This window comes from Heloderma suspectum, chromosome 1 (assembly GCF_057233095.1).
Source record: "Heloderma suspectum isolate Gila_16-S chromosome 1, 16-S_ref, whole genome shotgun sequence".
Taxonomy (NCBI): Eukaryota; Metazoa; Chordata; class Lepidosauria; order Squamata; family Helodermatidae; genus Heloderma; species Heloderma suspectum.
Window position 1 is genome coordinate 352,912,570 of NC_139458.1, and position 22,743 is coordinate 352,935,312.

Consider the following 22,743-nt stretch of genomic DNA (forward strand, 5'->3'; position numbering starts at 1 on the left):
GCTCAATTATCAGGCGGCTTGCACACCCCAATGGATCATCTTGCACACCCCCTGGGGTGTGTGCACCCCACTTTGGAGACCACTGCTCTAACCAAATAACATTCAGACAGAGTCCTCTCCACTCTAGTAACACCACCTCTCTCACAATGAGCAAACAGAGGCTGACTCACAGCAAAGCTCCCTCCCTCCTCCTCCGCCTCCTCTCCCCTTCCCCCCTCCCTCCTCATCTTCTGCCTCTCCTGGTGGCCAGATCTCTCTCGAATTGATACATTTGGCGCCTCCTCCTCCCCCTCCTCTGTGTGATCTTTCATAAGTTAATACATTTTTGAAACGGCTTGTCTGGGCTGCTCAGAAGGCATAAGAAGAGCTATGAATCTCTGAGGCCGATGAGGCGCCTCATCGATGAGCTGTTTCACTTCGGGGTGCCTCGTCGCTATTCTGATCCACTTCTGATTGCAACGAGGCACCTCCAAATCAGGCCACTTGGCCTCATTATTCAGACTTTGGACCAAGCGGTGCACAGCCCTACTATTTTTGAGTCAACTGTTTTCCATGTAGGTGGTGCTTGGTGTTATGCACGCTTAAAGCCTGTGCTTGTTGTAATTTCCCATAATAGGCTTTTTGCTTGATGAGGCTACAGCTCCTCCTGTAGTATGTTATCAAAAAGCATATTGCTAGATATCTCATTCAGTGCCATGTTATACAAAGTCTGTTACCAGAAATTATCAGAAGCATGAACTTTGAATGGGCATCTGTATGAATGGAGCCAACCACCACACATACAGCGTACTGCAGACCTCTCTGTGTTAAATGCATGTGCAAAGCCAACCTAGAGAAAAAGGGGTAGCATTCAACCTGCTCAACAGTTGTTTGAAAGGTGCTCTGGCTTTATGTAGCAATCAAAAGCAAAACCTGATGAGGCTAGCCACAAGACTTACAAAGAAGAATATAAATACAGTTGTAAATGGGAGAAGTCAGCATTATTTAGATTATTTCTTTGGAGATAAATGAGGACTCTGACTTTCCTATACAGTGAATGCTTGTCATAACGTATACTGTCATTTCCCTGGAATGCACTAAGATGTTGCGCATGCTCTGTTTGTCAGCCTAACAAAGCTGTATTACTAACAATGCTCTTCTTTCTCTTCACATCCCATTCCTCTTTTGCCCATATCCTTCCATCTTTGCTTGTCTTTCTCTCATATGTCATATATATATATAATTTTGGCACCCTTCAATTCTTCAGTGTGATCAAGATCAGTGCATTCAGAGCACTAAATTCGTTTTGCAGGCTGCTGCCACACCACTTCTCCAGAGCGAGCCCAGGATAAGTAGTGAAGAGCTACCTTTACCTGGAAAGACCTCTATCAGTGCTCCCTGTGCCACATTAACACTAGGGCAACCAACACCACCCTCCTCCATGCCAAATCTCACATCAGAAACAGGTTTGACAGACATGATACCATTAAAACAGGACCTTGAAAGTCATCAGTTTCTTACTCCTGAGGAAGCTCCATCACCACCTGGTATGTTGCCACTTGGGAGTCCCTTGACACACAGCCGTACCATGCATATCCTCAGCCTAGCCAGCCAAGACTCATTGCATGAAGACTCAGTACGTGGCCTTGTGAAACTCAGCTCAGTCTGAGCAATTTTAAATATGACAGTGATTATACCAACTTTATTTACCAACAAGAAAAAACTTGCAATGCCACTTTTGGATTCTGTGACATGTAACTTACTGAAACTTTACTATATAATGAATACTAAAAGGACAAATTATTTTTGTGCAGTGGAGTTATAACATTTGTTTAATAGCCAATTTATTGGTGGCTTGGATTCGATGGTGACAATGTCTAAATAACAGAAATGTACATTAAACTTGTTTGGTGACTAATGGTGTCCAGCAGCTTGGAATCCTGGTACTACAACGTTGATTATTATAGTACTTAAAAATATTACTGGAACTAAGCATCATATTCCATGTTTTATGAAATTCTTTGTGTAAAATTGCCTTTGTACCCAGATGGGCCACCCTTTTCATGTTACTGTGCTACTGATATTTGAAACAGATGATTGCCATTTAATTAATTCAAAACCAATAAGGACTGTGACTGTGGATTTGCACACCACACTACAGTGTATGTTACAGTAGTGTTGGTATTGAGAGGAAGTGCTGCTTTATTATTGTGAGTTCTAAAGTGCTGTTTCATGTAAAAGACAGTACAATAAAGTAATGGACAAATGTTTTTTTTTTAAACCAACAGTCAAGGTTGTTATAAATAAATGAACTGGTAGTACTTCAGATGTGAAGGGCTACCAATTTTTGCATATCATTTAAGTCTTGTGTATCTAAATAAGGTATTGTGTTGTGCCATACCATGGATTTCTCTCCACCCACATCCACACATGAGATAGCATTAGATATGACACCCAGTAAAATGGCATCCTCTATTTGAATTGCAGTTATATCCATAAAGAGCTGACAGCAAAACAGCTACAGGTGGATTACAAATCTTTTTTCCTTAAGCTGATGCAGTTAAGAAGTCCAAAGGAATTCCTACAATCAAATTATGAACTGATTTTAGTATTGTGTGTGGTTTTATAAATATGCTGTTCGATTTTAGGACACAATATGCCTACAATTGATTTCTGTGTTGAAATAACTAACTTAGAGGGTTGGATCCAGAAATCCCCTTCCATTTGCAGAAGGGACTTTGATCTAGCAGAGCTCCCATAAATACAAGGGGGGCAAATAGTCATCAGTTTCCCTCTATCCCCCCTGAAAGTCTGCTCAAGAGGGGTGGGGGTTTCTCCAGATCAGCATGGAAGTGGTGCAGGGAGCTGGATGGCAAAAATTGCCTCCCCCTTCCTTCTGTTTGCAGGAGCCTCCGCCCTTGCGTTCACAGAAGGACTCCTTTAAATCAAACCAAATATCTCATTTTGAAGGCCATAGCAAGAGTACCAAGAAGAATCTCTCAGTAGGAGATTTGCAAGGTAAGGATGTCAAGGTTCTAGATTTTGGCAAAGGAAGAGATGTCACTGGAACTTACCTAAGCTATATGTGATCAATAGCTGCCATCCAGTCATGGTTATTTTCAACTTCGATTTTTAGTTTAAAGTTGATGTAGTTATGATACAGAATTATTTGATGCATTGAGATTAGAAAAAAAATAGTTATGGCTTAAAACAAATTCCCCTCAGGGATTGCTCAAAAAGAACATACAATGAGAATTCAAATTTTATATATCACAGCATCTTGCCATGCTTTTTAAGATGCTAGGACCTGCAATAATCTTTTCTCAGGACAAAATTTAGTGCAAAATGTTTTTAAAACATTTAAAGCATCACTGCAGGCAAATACTTTTAAAAATTTGGATCATGGAGACATGAATTTGTTGCATCTCTGAGACGTGGAAAAAGACAATTAAAAGGAAAATAAAAGCACAATGTTTTAATTGGAATAAGGCCATCTCTATTACAAAAATGCCAGATGACCTACTGGCAAGAACCTTCACACTGTGTGCAATTTTATAAAATATATTATTTTTCTCTGAATGGTGATACAGAATATCACTTTGTTTGCATGTATAGAAAATAGCTAGAGAAAATTTTGATATCCACAGGTTTCTCTTTTTTCCATTTCGCAGAAAGCTATGCATGATCTGCAGTTATCTGATTATGAGCCATTAAAATGTAATGGTTGTGAGCTATTACAATGTTTACAAGGTTTCATATAAAGGGATATTGTCTCTTTTTCTGTCTGACCTCATAGGATTTCTTTAAAATCCTGCATACGTTATTTCCTTTAGCGCATGCCTATTCCAAAGAAAAAAACAACTTTGAGATTAATTTTCTTGGCTTAATGTTTGATTACTGTACTGGCAGGAGCTATATAAAAGAGCTTAAACAGCTATAAGAACCAATAACACAGCAGTAAATGCACTGATTGGCGAGATGTTTTCAGTGGAGATGAATGGAGTTGATTTCCTTTGAAAATCCCTGACATAAATTTCACCGTCTCCATACAACAGTCAAAACACCTCATAGACAACAATCCCAAATCAGCTTTTAAGTTAGTGAGCTAGTAATGTTATGAAGGATGCAGAGATATGTAATGTGAATTACACCGCACACCCTGGAAATTTGATGGACTTTGATTTCTTCCTAACTTTCCTATCTATAACATGCACTATGTTTTTGCAACATTTTTTAGTGAGAAGGAAGATAGATTTTTTTTTAAGTACTTCCTTTTTTGGCTCATTGAATTAAAATAGGGTTTGTAGTCATTTTTGACAGTAGAAGGAGAAGATCCACATAAGCAATGACCTTCCGAAATTTATTTTTTTAAAAACACCAATACGTGATTCACTCAGTGTATCTGTTTAACAAAACACATCTTCATATTTTATTAATTCTGCAGACACTGCTATTCTATGAATCCATGGAGCCTCCGTTCCCTAGTGTAGAAAATCAGCGGTGATTAATATTTTACTTTGCCATTATAATTTCACAGCTGTGGAGCTTACACAAAGGAGTAGGACTGTTTAAAAATTCATCTGCTTACATTTTCAGAGAAATACTTAGGTTTTTTTTAATAGTAGCATTTGGATACTCTAGCCACTAGGAAATAGCATCACATATGGTGTTGGTCCATAATATGGTTCTGGTAGTATTTTTTACTGAGGCAGGGGTGTGAGAATGTTGCATGCAATTGTTGTTAAGCATCTCTTTCTCTCTCTCTCTCTTATGTAAAGGTTTAAAATGGTGCACTGCCACATTAGAATACCTTGTTTGGTTTACTTAGTGCTTGAGGGAAAGGAAATGCTTGATGACAGGAATAAAGTACTGTGAATACCTATTTTAGAGCAAATTTATTCCTTCCGTTTGCATTGATGTACAGTAATTTTTTGCTGTTTATAATATTTTTGACTTGTGTTGAAGAATAAAAAATACAGCATTTTAAAGCATTCCTTTCTGTCTTTTTTCCCCTTTACCTTGATTTAAAGCTCTTTTTTCTCTTCACCACCCCTAATATATCTGTTTGTTTTAGTTACTGTGACATACATAGTAGATCTTCTGCTGTTGCCTCATGATGACATCTGCTGGAAAACGATGGAACTGAGTACATGTTTATTTTAATTGCAATTATTAGTTAATAGCTATACAGTAGCTTTGGAAGAAGAATCGTTAATATTGCCAGTGTATAGACCATCTTCAAGGGTAGCACAGGTTAGTAACTAACCTGGATGTAATGAAGGGATGTGTCACTGTGGCTGGATCATCATTTTCTAGAAATGGCTACAGCTACCAAACCAGCCTAAGCTGGTAAAAAGCACTCCTGGCAATTGATGTCACCTGCACCTCCATAAACAGCACCAAGTCTAGGAGCACTCCTAGGCTGCATACCTGACCCTTCAGGGGTAGTGTGAACCAATCCAGAGTGAGACAAAATCACATTTCAACTCAGACATCCAAGGCTAAAACCCAACACTATTATTTGATCACACTGGCTAGGTAGAGCTATGTTTTTAAATGTATATTTTTATTCAAAGCTCTGGATAGTTCCCATGCAGGCTTATCTAGTAGAAATATGTTTTTGGATAGTGACGTTTACAGACATATTTCCACCCTTGGAAGATGAAGATACAAGGAAATGTGATGGTTGAGGGGTTGTTTTTTTTAATCCTCTTTTGTTTATAGAGGGTGGAAGCCAATTGTGCCTATCCATGATGGAACTGTATCTGCCAGTGCAACAGATTCCCCCTTTTCCTGCCCGCTCCCCTGCACTCCTCAAACCTGTTCTGGAGGGTTGGGGGACCCTCTGGAGCAGATTTTGGGGATGCATGGGGGCCTGCAGGGGGGAAGAGAGAATGGGAAAGGGCTGTTGTGCAAATGGAATTCTGCTTTTGCAATGTTGAATGTAGCCCACAGATACCTGCATTTTGAAAAGTAATTCTATATTCACATGATTAAATAGCAATGCACATTCTTAAAACAGTTTTTCAAATAAGGGCAAAGCAGTTGTGAAAGTGTTCATGTTTCAAAGATTATTTTCTTTTTACAAAAGGTACATTATATGATTAATGACTATATGAGGAATTTATCAAGAAGTAAATGTGACTAGTATTGTCAGGAATAATTTATCAGTTACTCAGCTAGTAGCACAGAGTTTGCACGAGTGGTAGTAAGGAGTAAATATCCACATATGCTGTGTAATAGCCTCAAGCAAGTTAAAGCTGTGTACTTTGATCAAAAATTATAATTGAGAGCCAGGGTCTTGTATTACATCCAAGGCCATCATCTCAAGCAGGCACTAGATCAGGCCTAGATAACTGCTCTCATGAGGCTCCCTTCTGCCCCCTAGTTTAGCCTGTTCTCCAAGGCCTCTATATCCCATTCTGTACCTAAATTGCTCTCTCCCTGACTGAGACTAAGGCAAATGGTTCACTTAAAACTCCACCCCTGCAGTATGAACATTAACAAAACTAAATTTTATCTCCTTCATCCAGATACTTGAGGGCACCTTACATGGTCCCATCCCTTCATAACAACTCTGTGAAAGTAAGTTATACCGGGGGATGTGGAGGCTCAAGGTCACTCAGCAAACTTCATGGCTAACAGGGGATTTGAACACAGATCTGCTTGGTCTATGTCCAGTACACCACACACTAGCTCTCAAGCAAAACTGTTAGCAGAGCCCTTCCTTTATCACATTCATCAGCTGCTCACTCCCATGCATGAGCCAAGACAGCTTCAAATGAGAGAGAGCAGCTGAAGCATGGGTGGAAACTCTACCTAAGGTTTTGTTGCTGATCATGTTATAGAGGACAGAGCCAAAGAACCCTTTGCTTGTCTTGATTCTGACTGGAGGGGATTTAATTAACTTTGCTCAATTCAAAAATGATGGCTCTTGTTAAAAATTGGTTGCTAGCCAGGGCACTAGACTAAAAGTACAGGCAGGGAGGAAGGAGCGGGAACAAGAAGCAGTGTAGTAGATAGTAAGAAATGGGCAGGGCTTCTGCTCAGTTGTACAGGGTAAAGCAAATGAGTTGTGGGATGTGGGAAGCCAGCTGAAGAAGGGAGTTAACTAACATTTGTCCAAACGAGGAGAGGTAAGAGGATCCCATTTCGAAGCTTCAGATATTTGATGGCTCTTGTTCATAACTCCTGGAGCAGTCAGGGTTTCTGGTTCAAGCCTTGCCAGGGCTACTATGCTGCATACTAGCTTGCTGAGTGTGGTTCCAAATACCCTTTTAGTGTTGTTGTTGGTTTAATTACAACTGACAACTTGTCAGTATTCTGTCTTCCAATTAAATACCATTACTGCATGTTTCTGTTTCAATGACTGCAGCAAAACCACGTCACACAGTCGCTTAAGCGTTGCATTAAGGGAAACAGGAAATATTAGTCACTGGTTTAGATCTCACTGAACCATGCATGAATACTGTGCTCTTGCAAAAATAATGCTGGTTTGCTGGGGAGGGAGGGATACAACACCAATGCACGAGCGCAAGCACAGACGTCACAGACCATTAGCTTACTGTAATTAATCCACAAACTCAGATTTATGGTATTCTATAACAAGTAAACTTTTAAATGTTCCAAATTAAATCTTTGCAGCAATTAATAATAAATACTATGCAAATAGTTATAATTTCAAATTCATTTTTGAACAAAGTCTAAGAATTTATTTTAATTTGCTTTCTAGTTTGCCTGTGGTTTTGCAAAGAGAATTTCCAGAAATATGTTCCTCTAATTTTGAGGACAGACAAGACAAACCTAACACAGACTGTGCTTACTAATATGAGCCATTACTGTATTCAAGTTATTTCACTTTTTCAGAGGGATATGCATGACTTTCAGTAGTCCATAACACTGGCAAAGGATTCTTTGTCTTTAAATTGTGTTGTTTGGCTTGATGTGTTTATTCGTCTTTGAGTCTCATGAAAGCCCTATTGAATGAATGAAGGACATACAGCAGTAGTGAGTAGTAGATTATGCCTTAAAATAGGGCAAAAACCATGCACATGTTACTGAAATTGTAAATACTCATCAGACTGATTCCTGGGGCAATGAAGGAATTTAGTTTCGGACTCTCACAAGCCCAAATATATTGTTAAATATATTGTCAAAATATACTGAAAACCATGCAAATAAAGGTATGGATAATCAAAAAACAAAGAGTCCATTTTCAACTGTTTGCTATTTGACTATTAATAAAATAAGTTATATGTAATATGTTCAGGTCTATAATGTTGTTTCACAAAGGCTGTCCCTACACTCTCTACTGCTGCAGCTTAGAAATAGGAGGAAATGTGGACATAATATACCTCGACTTCAGCAAAGCTTTCAACCAAGACCCCCATGATATCCTGATGAGCAAACTAGCTCAAAGTGGGCTAGAAGAAACAACTATCAGGTGGATCCACAGTTGGCTACAGAATCGGACTCAAAGAGTGCTTAACAATGGGATCTTCTCAAACTGGGGAGAGGTAATGAGCGGGGTACTGCAGGGCTCGGTCCTGGGCCCAGTGCTCTTCAACATTTTTATTAATGACTTGGAGAAGGAGGGGCAGGGAATGCTGATCAAATTTGCAGATGACACAAAATTGGGCGGGATAGCTAATACCCTGGAAGACAGAAACAAAATTCAAAGTGATCTTGATAGACTGGAGCACTGGGCTGAAAAAAATAGAATGACATTTAATAGGGATAAATGCCAAGTTCTGCACCTAGGAAAAAGAAACCAAATGCACAGTTACAAGATGGGGGATACTTGGCTCAACAACACTACAAGTGAGAAGGATCTTGGAATGGTTGTCGATCACAAGCTGAAGATGAGCCAACAATGTGATGTGGCTGCAAAAAAGGCAAATGCTCTTTTGGGCTGCATTAATAGAAGCATAGCTTCCAAATCCCGTGATGTACTAGTTCCCCTCTACTCAGCACTGGTTAGGCCTCATCTTGAGTACTGTGTCCAGCTCTGGGCACAGCACTTTAAGAAGAATGCAGACAAGCTGGAGAGGGTTCAGAGGAGGACAACAAAGATGATCAGGGGACTGGAAACAAAGCCCTATGAAGAGAGACTGAAAGAACTGGGCATGTTTAGCCTTGAGAAGACTGAGGGGAGAGATGATAGTGCTCTAGCACTCTTCAAGTACTTGAAAGTTTGTCACAGAGAGGAAGGCCAGGATCTCTTCTCGATCATCCCAGACTGCAGGACACGGAATAATGGGCTCAAGTTACAGGAAGCCAGATTCCAGCTGAACATCAGGAAAAACTTCCTGACCGTTCGAGCAATACGACAATGGAACCAATTCCCTAGGGAGGTAGTGGGCTTCCTCACACTGGAGGCATTTAAGAGAAGGCTGGACAGCCAACTGTCAGGGATGCTCTGACTTAGATTCCTGCATGGAGCGGGGGGTTGGACTCGATGGCCTTGTAGGCCCCTTCCAACCCTACTGTTCTATGATTCCGTGATTCTATGACTTGTAGCAGGAAGGGTGTCTCCCACCTCCATCTGTTTTTATTTCCTCCTCTCAAATCTATACTTCTCTCTTTTCCTATGACTCCATTATAATGTCTGGTGTGTTAGCGCGATGTGACAGCACTGGGTTTTTGATGCTGCAGCGGTAGAGCTGCTGGTATAGAATAACTTAGTCATTTACTTAGTAGCACAGCCATCTGCAGGATTTGCCTGTTAATTAACAAATGTTTACACATTTTAATCCTAAATACTTTTACTTGGTAGTAAATCCCATAGATCCCAGTGGGATTTACTTCCAAGTACTTAAAATCACAGCCCTAGCAATACGTGAATATATTAATGGGCAGATCAATCATGTGGTCTAGCTATGATGGCTGCCACTACACCAGAACTTATATTCATATCATTTAGCTAGATGAATCTAATACTCAGCAGCAATATCAAAGCATAATAATGGTGGGAGTGGTGGAGAGCCAATGTAGCAACAATGACAATAATTCCCACATTATCCCTATCCACTCCATTGCTACTTGCTAGTCACAGTGTCACTTAACAATAATGCATCCACATTAGCCATGCATGCAAGATACCAATCAACACATGGAAATGGGAGGAAGACATCACAGACCCCAGTCAGCATCCCCCCCCCCCCCAATGACAAGATGTTGCCAAAAGTGGGCTATAATGCCTTCGTCAGAATTGCTAATTCCACAGTGATCAGGAGAAAAACAGTTTATGTCTGAAGACACAAAATTCCAGTGCTTTACTCAGACAGGAGTTCCCTTCCTGTCCAAATAAAGCCAGCAGTAGAACAATCTTTTTGCCAGGGAACTGGCAAGGGCCTGGCAGGAAATGGACAGCTTCGTAGTCATTAGGAGGTCTGCATATGGGATCCCCACTGACAAGGACTTGTTTGCTCCTATGCTACTTAACACAGATAATGGTGATAACATTGCACACAATGCATTTGTGCTGTTGTTTGTGTGAGGGGAAAGGGGCCACTTGGACAAGGAAGAAAGTGCAGTCCAACAGGAAGGACACAGGAGGCAGCACAGTGACCTGGCTGGTAGTTCAATCGGAAAGAGCAAAGCAGTGGGGCAAAATAGTTCTGAGTTTAAGCCCAACCACATGTGCGAGGTGCACATGTGGCTTTGTTGGGGCAACCTGCTGGCAACAATAATTTTAGATGAAAAAAGGATACAGCAGTGAGATTAGAACCGCAGCCCTCTTGCTCCATGGAGCAACACCCTAACTGCACAGTCAAAAGAGCAGGCAGTTTTTTGGGTGCAGTCCGTGACATATTCTCTTCCCCCACACACCCATCCCAATGCATCATCCAGGGATCCTAGCCATATAGACTCTGGGACAGGGCCTTTGCTACTGTGGTGTCTCACCTCTTAAATTCTCACTCCAGGGAAGCTCAGCTGGAGGTGTCTCTCATCCTTTTTGTGCCAGGTGAAGACTTTTTTTTTTTTTAATGCTTTTTATTTTATTTTTGTCTTTATAAATGACAAAAGCCGTGAAAAGACTTTTTCAAGTCTTTTCAGGATGTTTAGTTTGCTGAAGTCTTTTAATGTTATATTGTATATATGTTTCTTAAATACTATCCTGGACATCTCACACTAGGTCCTGGATATCACTTAGGATTAAGTCCAGGATCCATTCCTCTGGTTGGTTTCATAACCAACTGATCGAGGGCACAGTCATTTAGGTTACTGAGGAAATTTTACCTCTTCTGTGACTGGAACATGCATTTATTCAACTCTATGTGAGGGTAACTAAAGTCACCCATTACTACAACACTTTCACCTTTGGATGCTCTCCTGGTTTTGTTCTCCATCTCAAGATCACTCTGAGTCTCTGGGTCAGGCAGATGTTAGTGGGCTCCTTCACACAAAACTCTTATCCTTCTATTGAGATTGCTCACTCATGGACGTTTGCAGGCCCTTTAGATGACGTCGTGAACCTCCAGGGCGTCTCCTGCGCTAAATGACCTTTGTTCCTTTTTTAAATAGGTTGGAGATAATGAGCTATCAAATTTCCCCTCTTCTATTCCACTTGAGTTCCCTCTGTGAAAAAGGAAAAGCTGCAAGAACAGGTGCTAGATCACTGAAATATGGAAGACTCAGATAAGGGGGAGAAGGAGCGGGGAGGGGAGAGGGAGAAGAAAGGGAGTGGGGGAAAGGAAGCACATGTCAAGGGAGTCTGTTGTGATCCTGCTTTTAAAAAGGAAGCAGAAAGCCCCATTTTAAATGCAGGATTTTAGGCTGGTGTGACTCTGTCGAGGAGACTGCCCCTTTTATGGTTTCCAGTTCTTTTGACACTATGCCCTTTTTGACATACAGAGCTACACCACCCGCTCTGTAGGTGTACACTCTTCCTCAGCCTTCCTATGGCGTTTGTATCCAGAGATGACTGTACCCCACTGGTTCTCTACATTCCATTATGCCGATTCCTTTAAAGTTCTCCTTTAAAACCAAGCACTCCAACATTTCCATCTTGCCTTGATGGTTTCTAGCATTAACATAGAAACACCTATCCACAGTGCCCCTCTCCAAATGTCTCTGGTGTATGCATCCCCCCCCCCCAAGGCTCTTTAGCCTCTCTGACTGGCTATCATGTTTTTCTGTGTGCTTACAGCCTGTTTCCACCCCGTTCCCATTTGGGCAAAGTTATACCAGCTAGATAAGAGGATTAAATCCCCTATACTAGTGTAATTCCAGTTGTGACAGTGTAGTGATATTGTTCTTCTCTCATCACTTTAAGTCAGCATAAGTGCTATACTGTTCTAACTAAAGAAGGACAAGAGGGTAGGAAAGGGTGGGGTGGCCATCATCATTGGAATCCTATCCTCCTGCAAGGCTAGATTCCACTTCTCCCACCACTGTAAAGTTACAGGGACAAAATAGCTGTCACAAGTAAAGACACTTCCATACAAGTCCCAACTACACTGGAAAACAGGATACCAGCTAACTCAGTAGCTAATCATTGCATAGTACCAAGAGTATATAAACCCCAGCAAGGGAACAGAGGTCACACATCAAGATGAAAAGCATGGGCCTACCTCATGCTGTTCATATATCTGAATTTCTGTCTTGTGTCAGGTCTCGCTCCATTATTGAGGCCATTCAGTAAAAGTTCTGACTCTGCTGTCCCTCTAGTGTTTTCAGATAGTCCTGCCCTCAAATTTTGCTTACCTCAGTTGTTTTTATGGTGGAGAAGCTCACAATAGGAGAGGCAGTAGTTTCTTGACTACACTACTGGCCAGGCCATTGGTCCATGCATTAAGCACTCTGCTGTGTCTTGGTGTATGACTCCTCCTTCATATGACAGATCAAAGATGGGAGTGTTTGTATGTGCTTTTCCACGGGGATGCAGCTTCACATAGGGCATCTATCCATCCATCTAAAGTCCTGCTGAAAAAGGATCAACATTGCTTCTGAAAAGGTAAGTCTTGTCTCATTAACTTTTTAGAGTTCTTTCAGAGTGTCAGTAAATATGTAGATAAGAGTAATCCAGTAGATGTCCTTTATAAATAAAATAAAACTGCAAATATTATAATGCCCTTATACAAATCTATGGTGTTAACAGGGACTGGCTAATGTGATCATACTATGCCAGTGCTTTTCCATCTTCCATAAGGAAATACTACTTAACACAGCACATAAACTATGGAATTTGTTACCACTTGATGTGGTGATGGCCACCAAATTAGAGGGTTTTAAAAGGGAATTAAATACATTCATGGAGGATAAGGCTATCAATGGCTACTAGTCATGATGGCTATACTCTACCTCCAGGATCAGAGGTTGTAAGCCAGTTGCTGGGGATATGAGAACAATAGCATGAGTGGGAGAGGGCTATTGTTCTCATATCCTGCTTGTGGGCTTCCATCATCATCATCATCATCATCATCAAAACTACATATTTTAAAAGGCTAAATTGAAAAGAGGCACTTTGTTAGCCACTGTGGGAACAGAATGCTGTATGAGATAGGCTTTTGGTCTCACCAGCACAGCTCTTCTTACATTCTTAACTTGAGGATGAGATTGTACTATTAATCATGTATATATGTGCAGAAGTGTAATTACATGAAATGCTTGTCTGAAAAATCAAGCATTTCTACATTTCAAAGATGTTCTCAGGGATAATTTAAATATGTGCCAAAAGCTTAATGCTAACAGCCAACTCTCTAGTAAGTGGTTTTCATAGGTCCAGATGGATAAATGATTCAGTAGTATAGGCCCTGCAGGGGATGAAGCTGAGCTATACATTGCATAATTCAGAGTCATTTAACAGTAAGATGAGCATACATATATATTTTTTAAAAACAGGGCACAGTTTATTGATTATCAACATTAGGATGTCAGCTATAATTCTGTTTGTTTCACAACTTGTGTGTTTAATGAATTTGGTGGCCAGCACCAAAGTATTTGCTCAGAAAAATGACTAGAAACAGCTTGGGAAGAACAATGACAAAAGGCAAAAAGAACTAGCTTCGTTGTGAGCTTGATGTCCTTTTCAGCCGTACTGTTCTTCTGAACCTGTTTTTTTCCAGTTACCTTCTCAGGAAAAAATGCAAATGTCCTTCTTGTAATTCTTGGCTCACCGGGGATATGAACCTGGGTCAGTCATGCCCAAATCCATGTTCAATTGTCAGTCCAGCACACTGTCATTTTAAGACCCAGGTGGGAATAAGTTGAAACAAAGACAAAGTACTTGGGAGGACAAAACATCCTTGCAGGAGCATAACCTGCAAAAACAATAAAAGCAGCAAGCATACCTTTTAATTCCTACTTATCCATTCCAGAACAGGAGGTGCCACCCACAAATCTGGATCATCACCTGTAGAGGAGGCAACTGACTAATAAATCCAAGTTTACATTTTGATTTTCAATTTCTTCTCTAATTGTTCCCAAAATAGTCTTTGCCTTCCCCCTGCCCACCCCACATGGCTGTAGTACACTGAGATGACATTTCCAGTGAATGCTCTCGCTTCTCACTGCTGTTTCCTGCCTCCCAGCTGAGCAGAGCTGAGGAAGCTGCTCCAGCTGGTCTAGGGACTACAGAAGCAAGCAAGCTCCCAGACAGCGAGAGAGCAAACAGGGGGAGCAAACAGGAGTTGGCCAGGGGAGCTGCAGTGGCGGAAGAGACAAAGGAGACAAAGGCAAAGAGGTAAGTGGGCTGGAGGAAGCCCGGAGGGCTGTTCACTTCCTTCTGAGTGGCTGTGAGCTCACCAGGTGCCCTGAGAGCTTCAGTTAATTGGGGTGGGGTGGGGTGGCCTGAGTACTCCCAGCAGCTGAGTGGGCAGGAAGCTTCAGTCTGTTTCCCGCCTCCCAGCTGAGGCACAGGCTACTCTAGAACAACCAGGAAGTTAGTCACAAAAAGGGAAAAGAGGCTATGGAAGGACAAGACTCTCCAGTGGTGGTGACCTGCAAGGTGTGTGCCACGTTTGTTTTCTTGCCTGAGAACAACATGGCCTACACGTGCAACAGGTGCAAGTTGATCACGCTGCTGGAAGAAAAAGAGGACTGGAGTGGCAAGTGTCGACCCTCCAGGGAATAAGACAACACGAAGAGTTCTTGGACAGAATGGTGGAACTACAGCAGCAAAGCGAAGAACTGAAGCTAGAAGAGCAACAGCAAGCTGAGGCAGAAGAGGAAACTGTTGAAGTGAGGAAAAATGCAGTAGAGGATACTCCTTGGAAAAGGGTGACAGGAGCAGAAGAACTGGAAGACACTCGGCACCAGTGGAGGCAGTTGAGCTAGAGAACTGTTTCCAGGTACTTGAGGATAAGAATGGAGGACAGCCTGCGGAGGAAGAATTACAGGGGAACCTGCATGAGAGCGAGCAAGAGGCTGAAGGTCAACCAAGCAGAGGCGATGAAACCAAGGCCTACAGCTACAAGAAGAGAAGAGGAGTAGTAGTGGGAGACTCCTTGCTGCATGGGATCAAGACCCAAGTATGTCGCAGAGACCCGTGGACTCGCCAGGTATGTTGTCTCCCGGGAGGACGGATTAGAGACGTGACTGAAAGGTTGCCTGCACTCATAAAGCCCACTGGCAGGTATCCCTTTCTTCTCATCCATGTGGGAACAAATGATACCGCCAAGCGGAGCTACGAAGAAATCACGTCAGACTTTGAAGCTTTGGGAAGGAAACTCAAGAACTTTGGGGCCCAGATAGTTTTCTCATCCATCCTTCCAGTAGTTAGAAGAGGGATAGAATGGGAAAGAAAAATACTCCAGGTGAATGACTGGCTACAAAGGTGGTGCCAATGTGAGAGATTTTGATTCAGGGACCACGAGCTATACTTCCTGGAAGATGGACTGTTGGCAAGGGACAGGTTGCACCTCACAAAGGCTGGGTAGAATGTGTTTGGCCCAGTATGAAGAACTTCATCAGGAGGGCTTTAAACTGAATCCTACGGGGAAGGGAGATGTAAAGTTGGGGGTAACAATGGACGAAGGCTCATGCATCGCAACAGAGAGAACAGCTCTAATAGCGCCCTATAATAGTCTTCAGACACATGTAGGAAGAAAGCCAGACTATGAAGCACATGGTCTTCGATGTCTATATACTAATGCACAGAGTACGGGAAACAAACAGAACGAACTTGAACTCTTAATACAAGAGGGAAATTATGACTTGATGGGTATAACTGAGACTTGGTGGGATGACTCTCATGACTGGAATACAGGAATTGAAGGATATAACTTGTTCAAAAAGAACAGGAGGAACAGAAAGGGAGGTGGGGTTGCACTATATGTTAAAAATACTTATCTCTCCACAGAAATACAGGAGGATGAGCTTGGTAGCCCCATCGAGAGCATCTGGGTTAAAATAAATGCAGCAAAGAATAAAAGGAACATGGTGGTTGGAGTCTACTACTGGCTACCCAATCAAGGAGAAGACGAAGATGAAACTTTTGAAAAGCAAATAGCCGGTGTTTCAAGGAAGCATGATGTAGTAGTACTGGGGGACTTCAGTTTCCCCGATATTTGTTGGGAGACAAATTCTGCAAAACATGGCCCCTCCAGGAAATTCCTGACTTGTGTGGTGGATAACTTCCTCCTACAGAAAGTAGAGGTAGGGACTAGAGGATCGGCTGTCCTTGACTTGATCCTAACCAACAGAGATGACTTAGTGGGTAGAGTAGCAGTTACAGGAACTCTGGAGGAAAGTGACCAGTTATACTTGAGTTCATGGTTCTAAATGAAGCAAAAGCCGAGTGTAGCCAAACGCATACCCTGGATTTTAGGAAAGCTGATTTTAATAAACTCAGAACAATGATAAGTAAGGTCCCTTGGCAAGCGACTCTAACGAGAAAAGGAGTCCCAAGATGGGTGGGAGTTTTTTAAAAAGGAAATTCTCAAGGCACAATTACAAACAATTCCAACAAGAAGAAAAGGTGGAAGACAACAGAAGAAGTCAATGTGGCTTCACAAAAAGCTTAGAGATCACCTGAAAACAAAAAAGGACACGTATAGGAAGTGGAAAGAAGGCCAAGCAACAAAGGAAGAGTACAGGCAGGTGGCACAGAATTGCAGTGATGGCGTCAGGAAGGCAAAAGCTGAGTACAAGCTGAAGTTAGCGAGGGATGCTAAAAGCAACAAAAAAGCTTTCTTCAGCTACGTGCAAAGTAAAAGACAGAGGAAAGAATGGTGTTTCAGCTATTAAATAAGAGTGGCAAAATGATAACAGAGGACAAAGAAAAGGCAGAAGTGCTCAATTATTACTTTGGCTCAGTCTTCTCCCAAAAGAGGGTCTATGACCCCCCTGGCAAAGGCGATGTACAGGCTGAAAGGGCAGGATTGCAGCTTGAGATCGATAGGCATATGGTCAAGGAATACCTAAGTACTTTGAATGAGTTCAAATCTCCAGGGCCAGATGAACTGCACCCTAGAGTAATAAAGGAACTGGCAGAAGAACTCTCAGAACCACTGTCTATTATCTTTAAGCAATCATGGAGGATGGGTGAAGTGCCAGATGACTGGAGGAGGGCTAATGTTGTCCCTATCTTCAGAAAGGGTAAAAAGGAGGAACCTGGGAACTACAGACCAGTCAGTCTGACATCAGTCCCTGGGAAAATTCTGGAGCAGATCATAAAGCAATCTGTAAGCACCTTGACAACAATGCCGTGATTACTCGAAGCCAACATGGATTTGTCAAGAACAAATCCTGCCAGACGAATCTGATCTCATTTTTTGTTCAGGTAACCTCCCTTGTGGACTATGGGGATGCTGTGGACATCATATACCTCGACTTCAGCAAAGTTTTCGACCAAGTGCCCCGTGATATCCTGATGAGCAAACTAGCTCAAAGTGGGCTAGAAGAAACAAGTATCAGGTGGATCCACAGCTGGCTACAGAATCGGACTGAAAGAGCGCTTATCAATGGGATCTTCTCAAACTGGGGAGAGGTAACGTGGGGTACCGCAGGGCTCCGTCCTGGGCCCAGTGCTCTTCAACATTTTTATGAATGACTTGGAGGAGGAGGTGCAGGGAATGCTGATCAAATTTGCAGATGACACAAAATTGGGCGGGATAGGCAATAACTTGTAAGACAGAAGCAAAATTCAAAGTGATCTTGATAGACTGGAGCGCTGGGCAGAAAACAACAGAATGACATTTAATAGAGATAAATGCCAGGTTCTGCACCTAGGAAAAAGAAACCAAATGCACAGTTACAAGATGGGGGATACATGGCTCAACAACACTACAACCGAGAAGGATCTTGGAATGGTTGTCGATCACAAGCTGAAGATGAGCCAACAATGTGATGTGGCTACAAAAAGGCAAATGCTCTTTTGGGCTGCATTAATAGAAGCATAGCTTCCAAATCTTGGGAAGTACTAGTTCCCCTCTACTCAGCACTGGAGTACTTTGTTCCGTTCTGGGCACCACACTTTAAGAGGGATGCAGACAAGCTGGAGAGGGTTCAGAGCCTTGAGAAGAAAAGACTGAGGGGAAATATGATAGCGCTCTTCAAGTACTTGAAAGGTTGTCACAGAGAGGAAGGCCAGGATCTCTTCTCGATCATGCCAGAGTGCAGGACACGGAATAATGGGCTCAAGTTACAGAAAGCCAGATTCCGGCTGAACATCAGGAAAAACTTCCTGACTGTTAGAGCAATACGACAATGGAACCAATTCCCTAGGGAGGTAGTGGGCTCTCCCACACTGGAGGCATTCAAGATGAGGCTGGACAGCCATCTGTCAGGGATGCTCTGACTTGGATTCCTGCATTGAGCAGGGAGTTGGACTCAATGGTCTTGTAGGCCCCTTCCAACCCTACTATTCTGTGATTCTATGATTCTCCTTTCCTACTAGAGGCCTTTAAAAAGACTAATTTCCTAGAAATCTTGCCCAGGATGATTCCTAGATTTAGCCACTTTCAGTTCTTATGGGTGCTTTTAAGCTGTATGCACGTCTCTCAGAAAAAAGCCCCCTTGAGGTCCATTGGGCATACTTCTGAGTAAACATGTATTGGATTGCATTGTTAGTTACCATGCCAGGCATGCCCTATGGAATCATTATGCGTGTCTACTGTGCATGTTTCTCTTGTCTGCTAGGGAAGCCATTATTTGCCTCCAGTAGAGGTCAAGGTGTTCTGTGCTCCTCACAGCAGACTGCACTGGACAGTGGGGTTGTGGTCTTGACACTGTAGACTGACACTGTAGCTGGATCAGACCAAGCAAAATCTGTCTAGTCTAGCCATCCAAATGCCTTTGGATGTTATTTGCCCCTAACTTCTGGTTATCAGCTGTATGATACTTCTGGACATCAAGATCTCCATATTCAACCAATTGCTATGTATATGCCTAGAATTCTGTGGATCTAGGACTGCTGGTCTGTGAAAAATCTCCTAATTCCTATGGAGATCCAAACAATTGTGTAGAAACACATGGGAATCTCTTAAGAACCACCTTCTCCCTAGCTGAAGGTACACTTGGAAGAAGCTGATTATCTAGATCCATTTCAGTCGGGCTTCTGGCCTGGGCATGGGACAGAAACGGCCTTGGTCGCCTTGGTGGATGATATGAGGAGGGCTTTGGATAGGGGTGAATGGTCCATTGTTCTCCTTGACCTCTCAGCGGCTTTTGATACCACTGACCACGGTATCCTCCTGGACCGCCTGGAGGGGTTGGGCATTGGAGACACTGTATTGCGGTGGTTCCGGTCCTTCCTCTCCAGCAGGTACCAGAGATTAGCACTGGGAGAGGATGTTTCAGACCCGTGGCCGCTCACTTGTGGGATGCCACAGGGTTCCATCCTCTCACCGGTGCTATTTAACATCTATGTGAAGCCGCTGGGGGCTATCATCAGGAGGTTTGGGGTGCAGTGTCATCAATATGCTGATGACACGCAGCTCTACCTCTCATTCAAATCTTCACCAAGGTTGGCCGTAGAATCCCTGTCCAAATGTCTGGAGACGGTGAGTGGTTGGATGGGGAGGAATAAGCTGAAGCTGAACCCTGACAAGACCGAGGTACTTTTGGTGGGAGACAAGAGGAGGCTGGGGGATGTTGACCTGGTGTTGAATGGGGTACGGCTACCCTTGAAAGACCAGGTCCATGGAGATTCAGGTGTCAGCTGTGAGCTGGACAGTGCTGTACCAACTCCATGTGATAAGAAACCTGTGCCCCTACCTTCCTGACCATCTGCTCCCATTGGTAGTACATGCCCTGGTCTCCTCTCGTCTAGACTACTGTAATGCACTCTATGTGGGGTTACCCTTGAAGATGGTTTGGAAGCTGCAGGTGGTGCAGAACGCGGCGGCTCACCTCATTAAAGGCAGCTGCCGGAATGATCACATCACTCCAGTGCTGAAGGAGTTGCATTGGCTACCAGTTGTTTTCCGGGCCAAATTCAAGGTGTTGGCTTTGACCTTTAAAACCCTATACGGTTCCGGCCCAGCCTATCTCAAGGAGTGCCTATCTCAGTAGCTGTCCAGCTATTGTCTTCAAGCTGTGTATCAATTATACTTAAGGTTGTGGTCTGCATGTGAAGGCCTCCAAGCAGAACCAAAAACTTGTCCTCACTGTGGTCTCAGGCCATGTCCACTAAATGTGTTTTGCAATAGTGCTTGATGGCTGGTCTGCAACTAAGACTGGTCCTTGCAATGGGTTCAGAAACTCAACATCTTTCTTAACTAGATTCATTGCATCGCTAAGCATAGTTCAATGAATCAGGGAACAGTAGCAGAAGACAAACTATAGGCAAGGAAGGTGTGTCACAGAGATAACCTGGATGTGTGGTACGCTGCCCAGGACAAAACTGAAACCTCTTCATCAGTTGGTTGATGTGTCCTCTCTGCTACCTGTTCAAGCCACTTCATATATCCCTGCATTGCAGTTGGTTCTCAGTCAACAATTTAACAAGTCAGATTGTTTAAAAAAAACACACATTTCAATAGTTTAATTAGTAGTATCCATGCCTAGATACTAGAAAAATGGTTTCCATTACCTTTGACTTCTTAATATGCCGTAGTGTGTACATCCACTTCAGATGAAACCTGAATCCAGAACCAAAGCAGGCAATTTAAGAGCATTTTGGTCTTTGTCTGAGGTGAAGAGGGCCTTCTCTGAAGCATCCCAACACAAGTGTGCTGCTCTTGAAGTCTTGGGGCCCACACTGGAGATTTGGAGGGGAACAGATGTCTCTGACAAGTCAATTTAGAACTGATATATTCTCCCCTCTCCATAAAAAGAAAACACCAGGCAGGGGAGAGGGGGAAGAAGAGGTGGGGTGTAGTTTTGTGATGGATAGTTCTAGCATCCAGCCAGGGGATAACTTCACTAGGGCTCTTATTTTTTTACTTGCAGTTACAGTGCTTTTGAGAGTGATGTAGAAAGAACTTATCAGTTGATATCAATTGAGTGAGGGGTGGGGGGCGCTTCAAACTGTTTTTCATTCATTATAACTCTCTAACCCCCACTTCCTGTTGGAGACGGCATTGCGATCAGCTCTTCTCTGTGTCTTTCCCAAGTTTCAGCTTTAAAAATACCTCTTTGAGACTGTTGTGTTATCTGAGTATTTGCAATTAAACTTGCGTAAGCTTTTGTTTTCTGCTTTTGCATTTATATTTGCTTGTTGCGCTTTTGGAGGTGAGAGGAGGATAGCAACATCGAGGGGGAAGAAAAGCTTGGGAATGCTGCCTACCCCTCCAACTGCCCCCCTGGCAAAGGTTTCTAAAGAAGTGATAGAGGGAGAGGAGTTGTTCTTTTGATTAAAAAAAAAGGTCCTCACAGTTATCTTTGAAGTCAAAGAAGCTCGAACAGCTTGAACAGCTCGAACAGCTGAAAACAGCTGAATATGATTCAGGATTCTATCACTACTCTTCAGGGGTCTGTGGCCTCGATGAATATTTGTCTTCAAAAGATGGCATCAAAAGTTAATGCACTTGAAGACTGGGTTACTGCTCATGAAACTTCAATGGATGCCTCTCATAGCGTACTGTCTGCTTGAATTTCTCAGTTGGAGGCCTTTGTTCAGAGAGCTAATCTGCGTATTCTTGGCTTCAGAGAGCTGGCTCCAGATCTTCATCTTGCTGAGTTCATGGAAAAAATTTCTGTGTGAGTTATTGGCTTTGCCTTCTGATTTTCCACTTGATATCGAGCGTGCCTGTCGTGTTCCCTGTTGTACATGAGGCTCTAGAGCAGGGCCAGTTATTGGTCAATTTCTACGGGCCTCCACTAAAGAATATCTGTTGTGTATAGCAAGAGAGAGAGAGGACAGCTTCTGTGGGAGCCAGCTAATGACAAGATTATAGTCTTTCCTGATTATACTAAAGAAATCTCTGAAGAAAAGAAGACAATTTACGAAGGCAAGAAATTTGGCAAAGCAAATTAATTTGCAATACCATGTCAGATAACCTGCCAAATTTTGCATTTTTTTAAAGGCCAGATGAAGAAGGTTTTAAGTTTGGATGCTGCAGAATCATTTCTCAATGGCATTAAAATGAAAGGTCTGGCTTCTTCAGCTTCTTGAGTTGGAATCCAGCCATTTTCTATTTTTTTCCCTTTGGCAGCTCTCAGTATTAAGTTTTGTTTGGGTTCTGTAGTTGATAAGAAGTTTGAGTGACATGCCAGATCAAATACATTGCATACTACTTCCCCCCCCCCGCGCACGCCTTTTTCCCCCTTCTTCTCCTTTTGCGTATGTATAACCATGTATATATAATTTCTGTTTCTGAGAGTGTTAATTTACACATTTTGAGTAAATACAGGTTATATGTAACTATTATATTAAAT

At 42.5% G+C, this 22,743-nt stretch overlaps 1 protein-coding gene across 7 annotated transcripts in view; it reads left to right on the plus strand.

Annotated features, from left to right (window-relative positions):
- ZDHHC14 (zDHHC palmitoyltransferase 14) overlaps positions 1-22,743 on the plus strand; it is a 136,206-nt gene that overhangs the window by 84,176 nt on the left and 29,287 nt on the right. For 3 of the 7 annotated variants that reach the window (XM_084827914.1, XM_084827913.1, XM_084827915.1), the window contains one exon: positions 1,247-4,958. The exons of 1 other annotated variant lie outside the window; for it this stretch is intronic. In XM_084827914.1, coding sequence (XP_084684040.1) covers positions 1,247-1,648 — 402 coding nt within the window. In that variant the 3' untranslated portion in view covers positions 1,649-4,958. Of the gene's footprint in view, positions 1-1,246; positions 4,970-22,743 lie in introns of those variants that run through there. 3 more of the 7 variants (XM_084827917.1, XM_084827916.1, XM_084827918.1) reach the window with 2 other exon arrangements.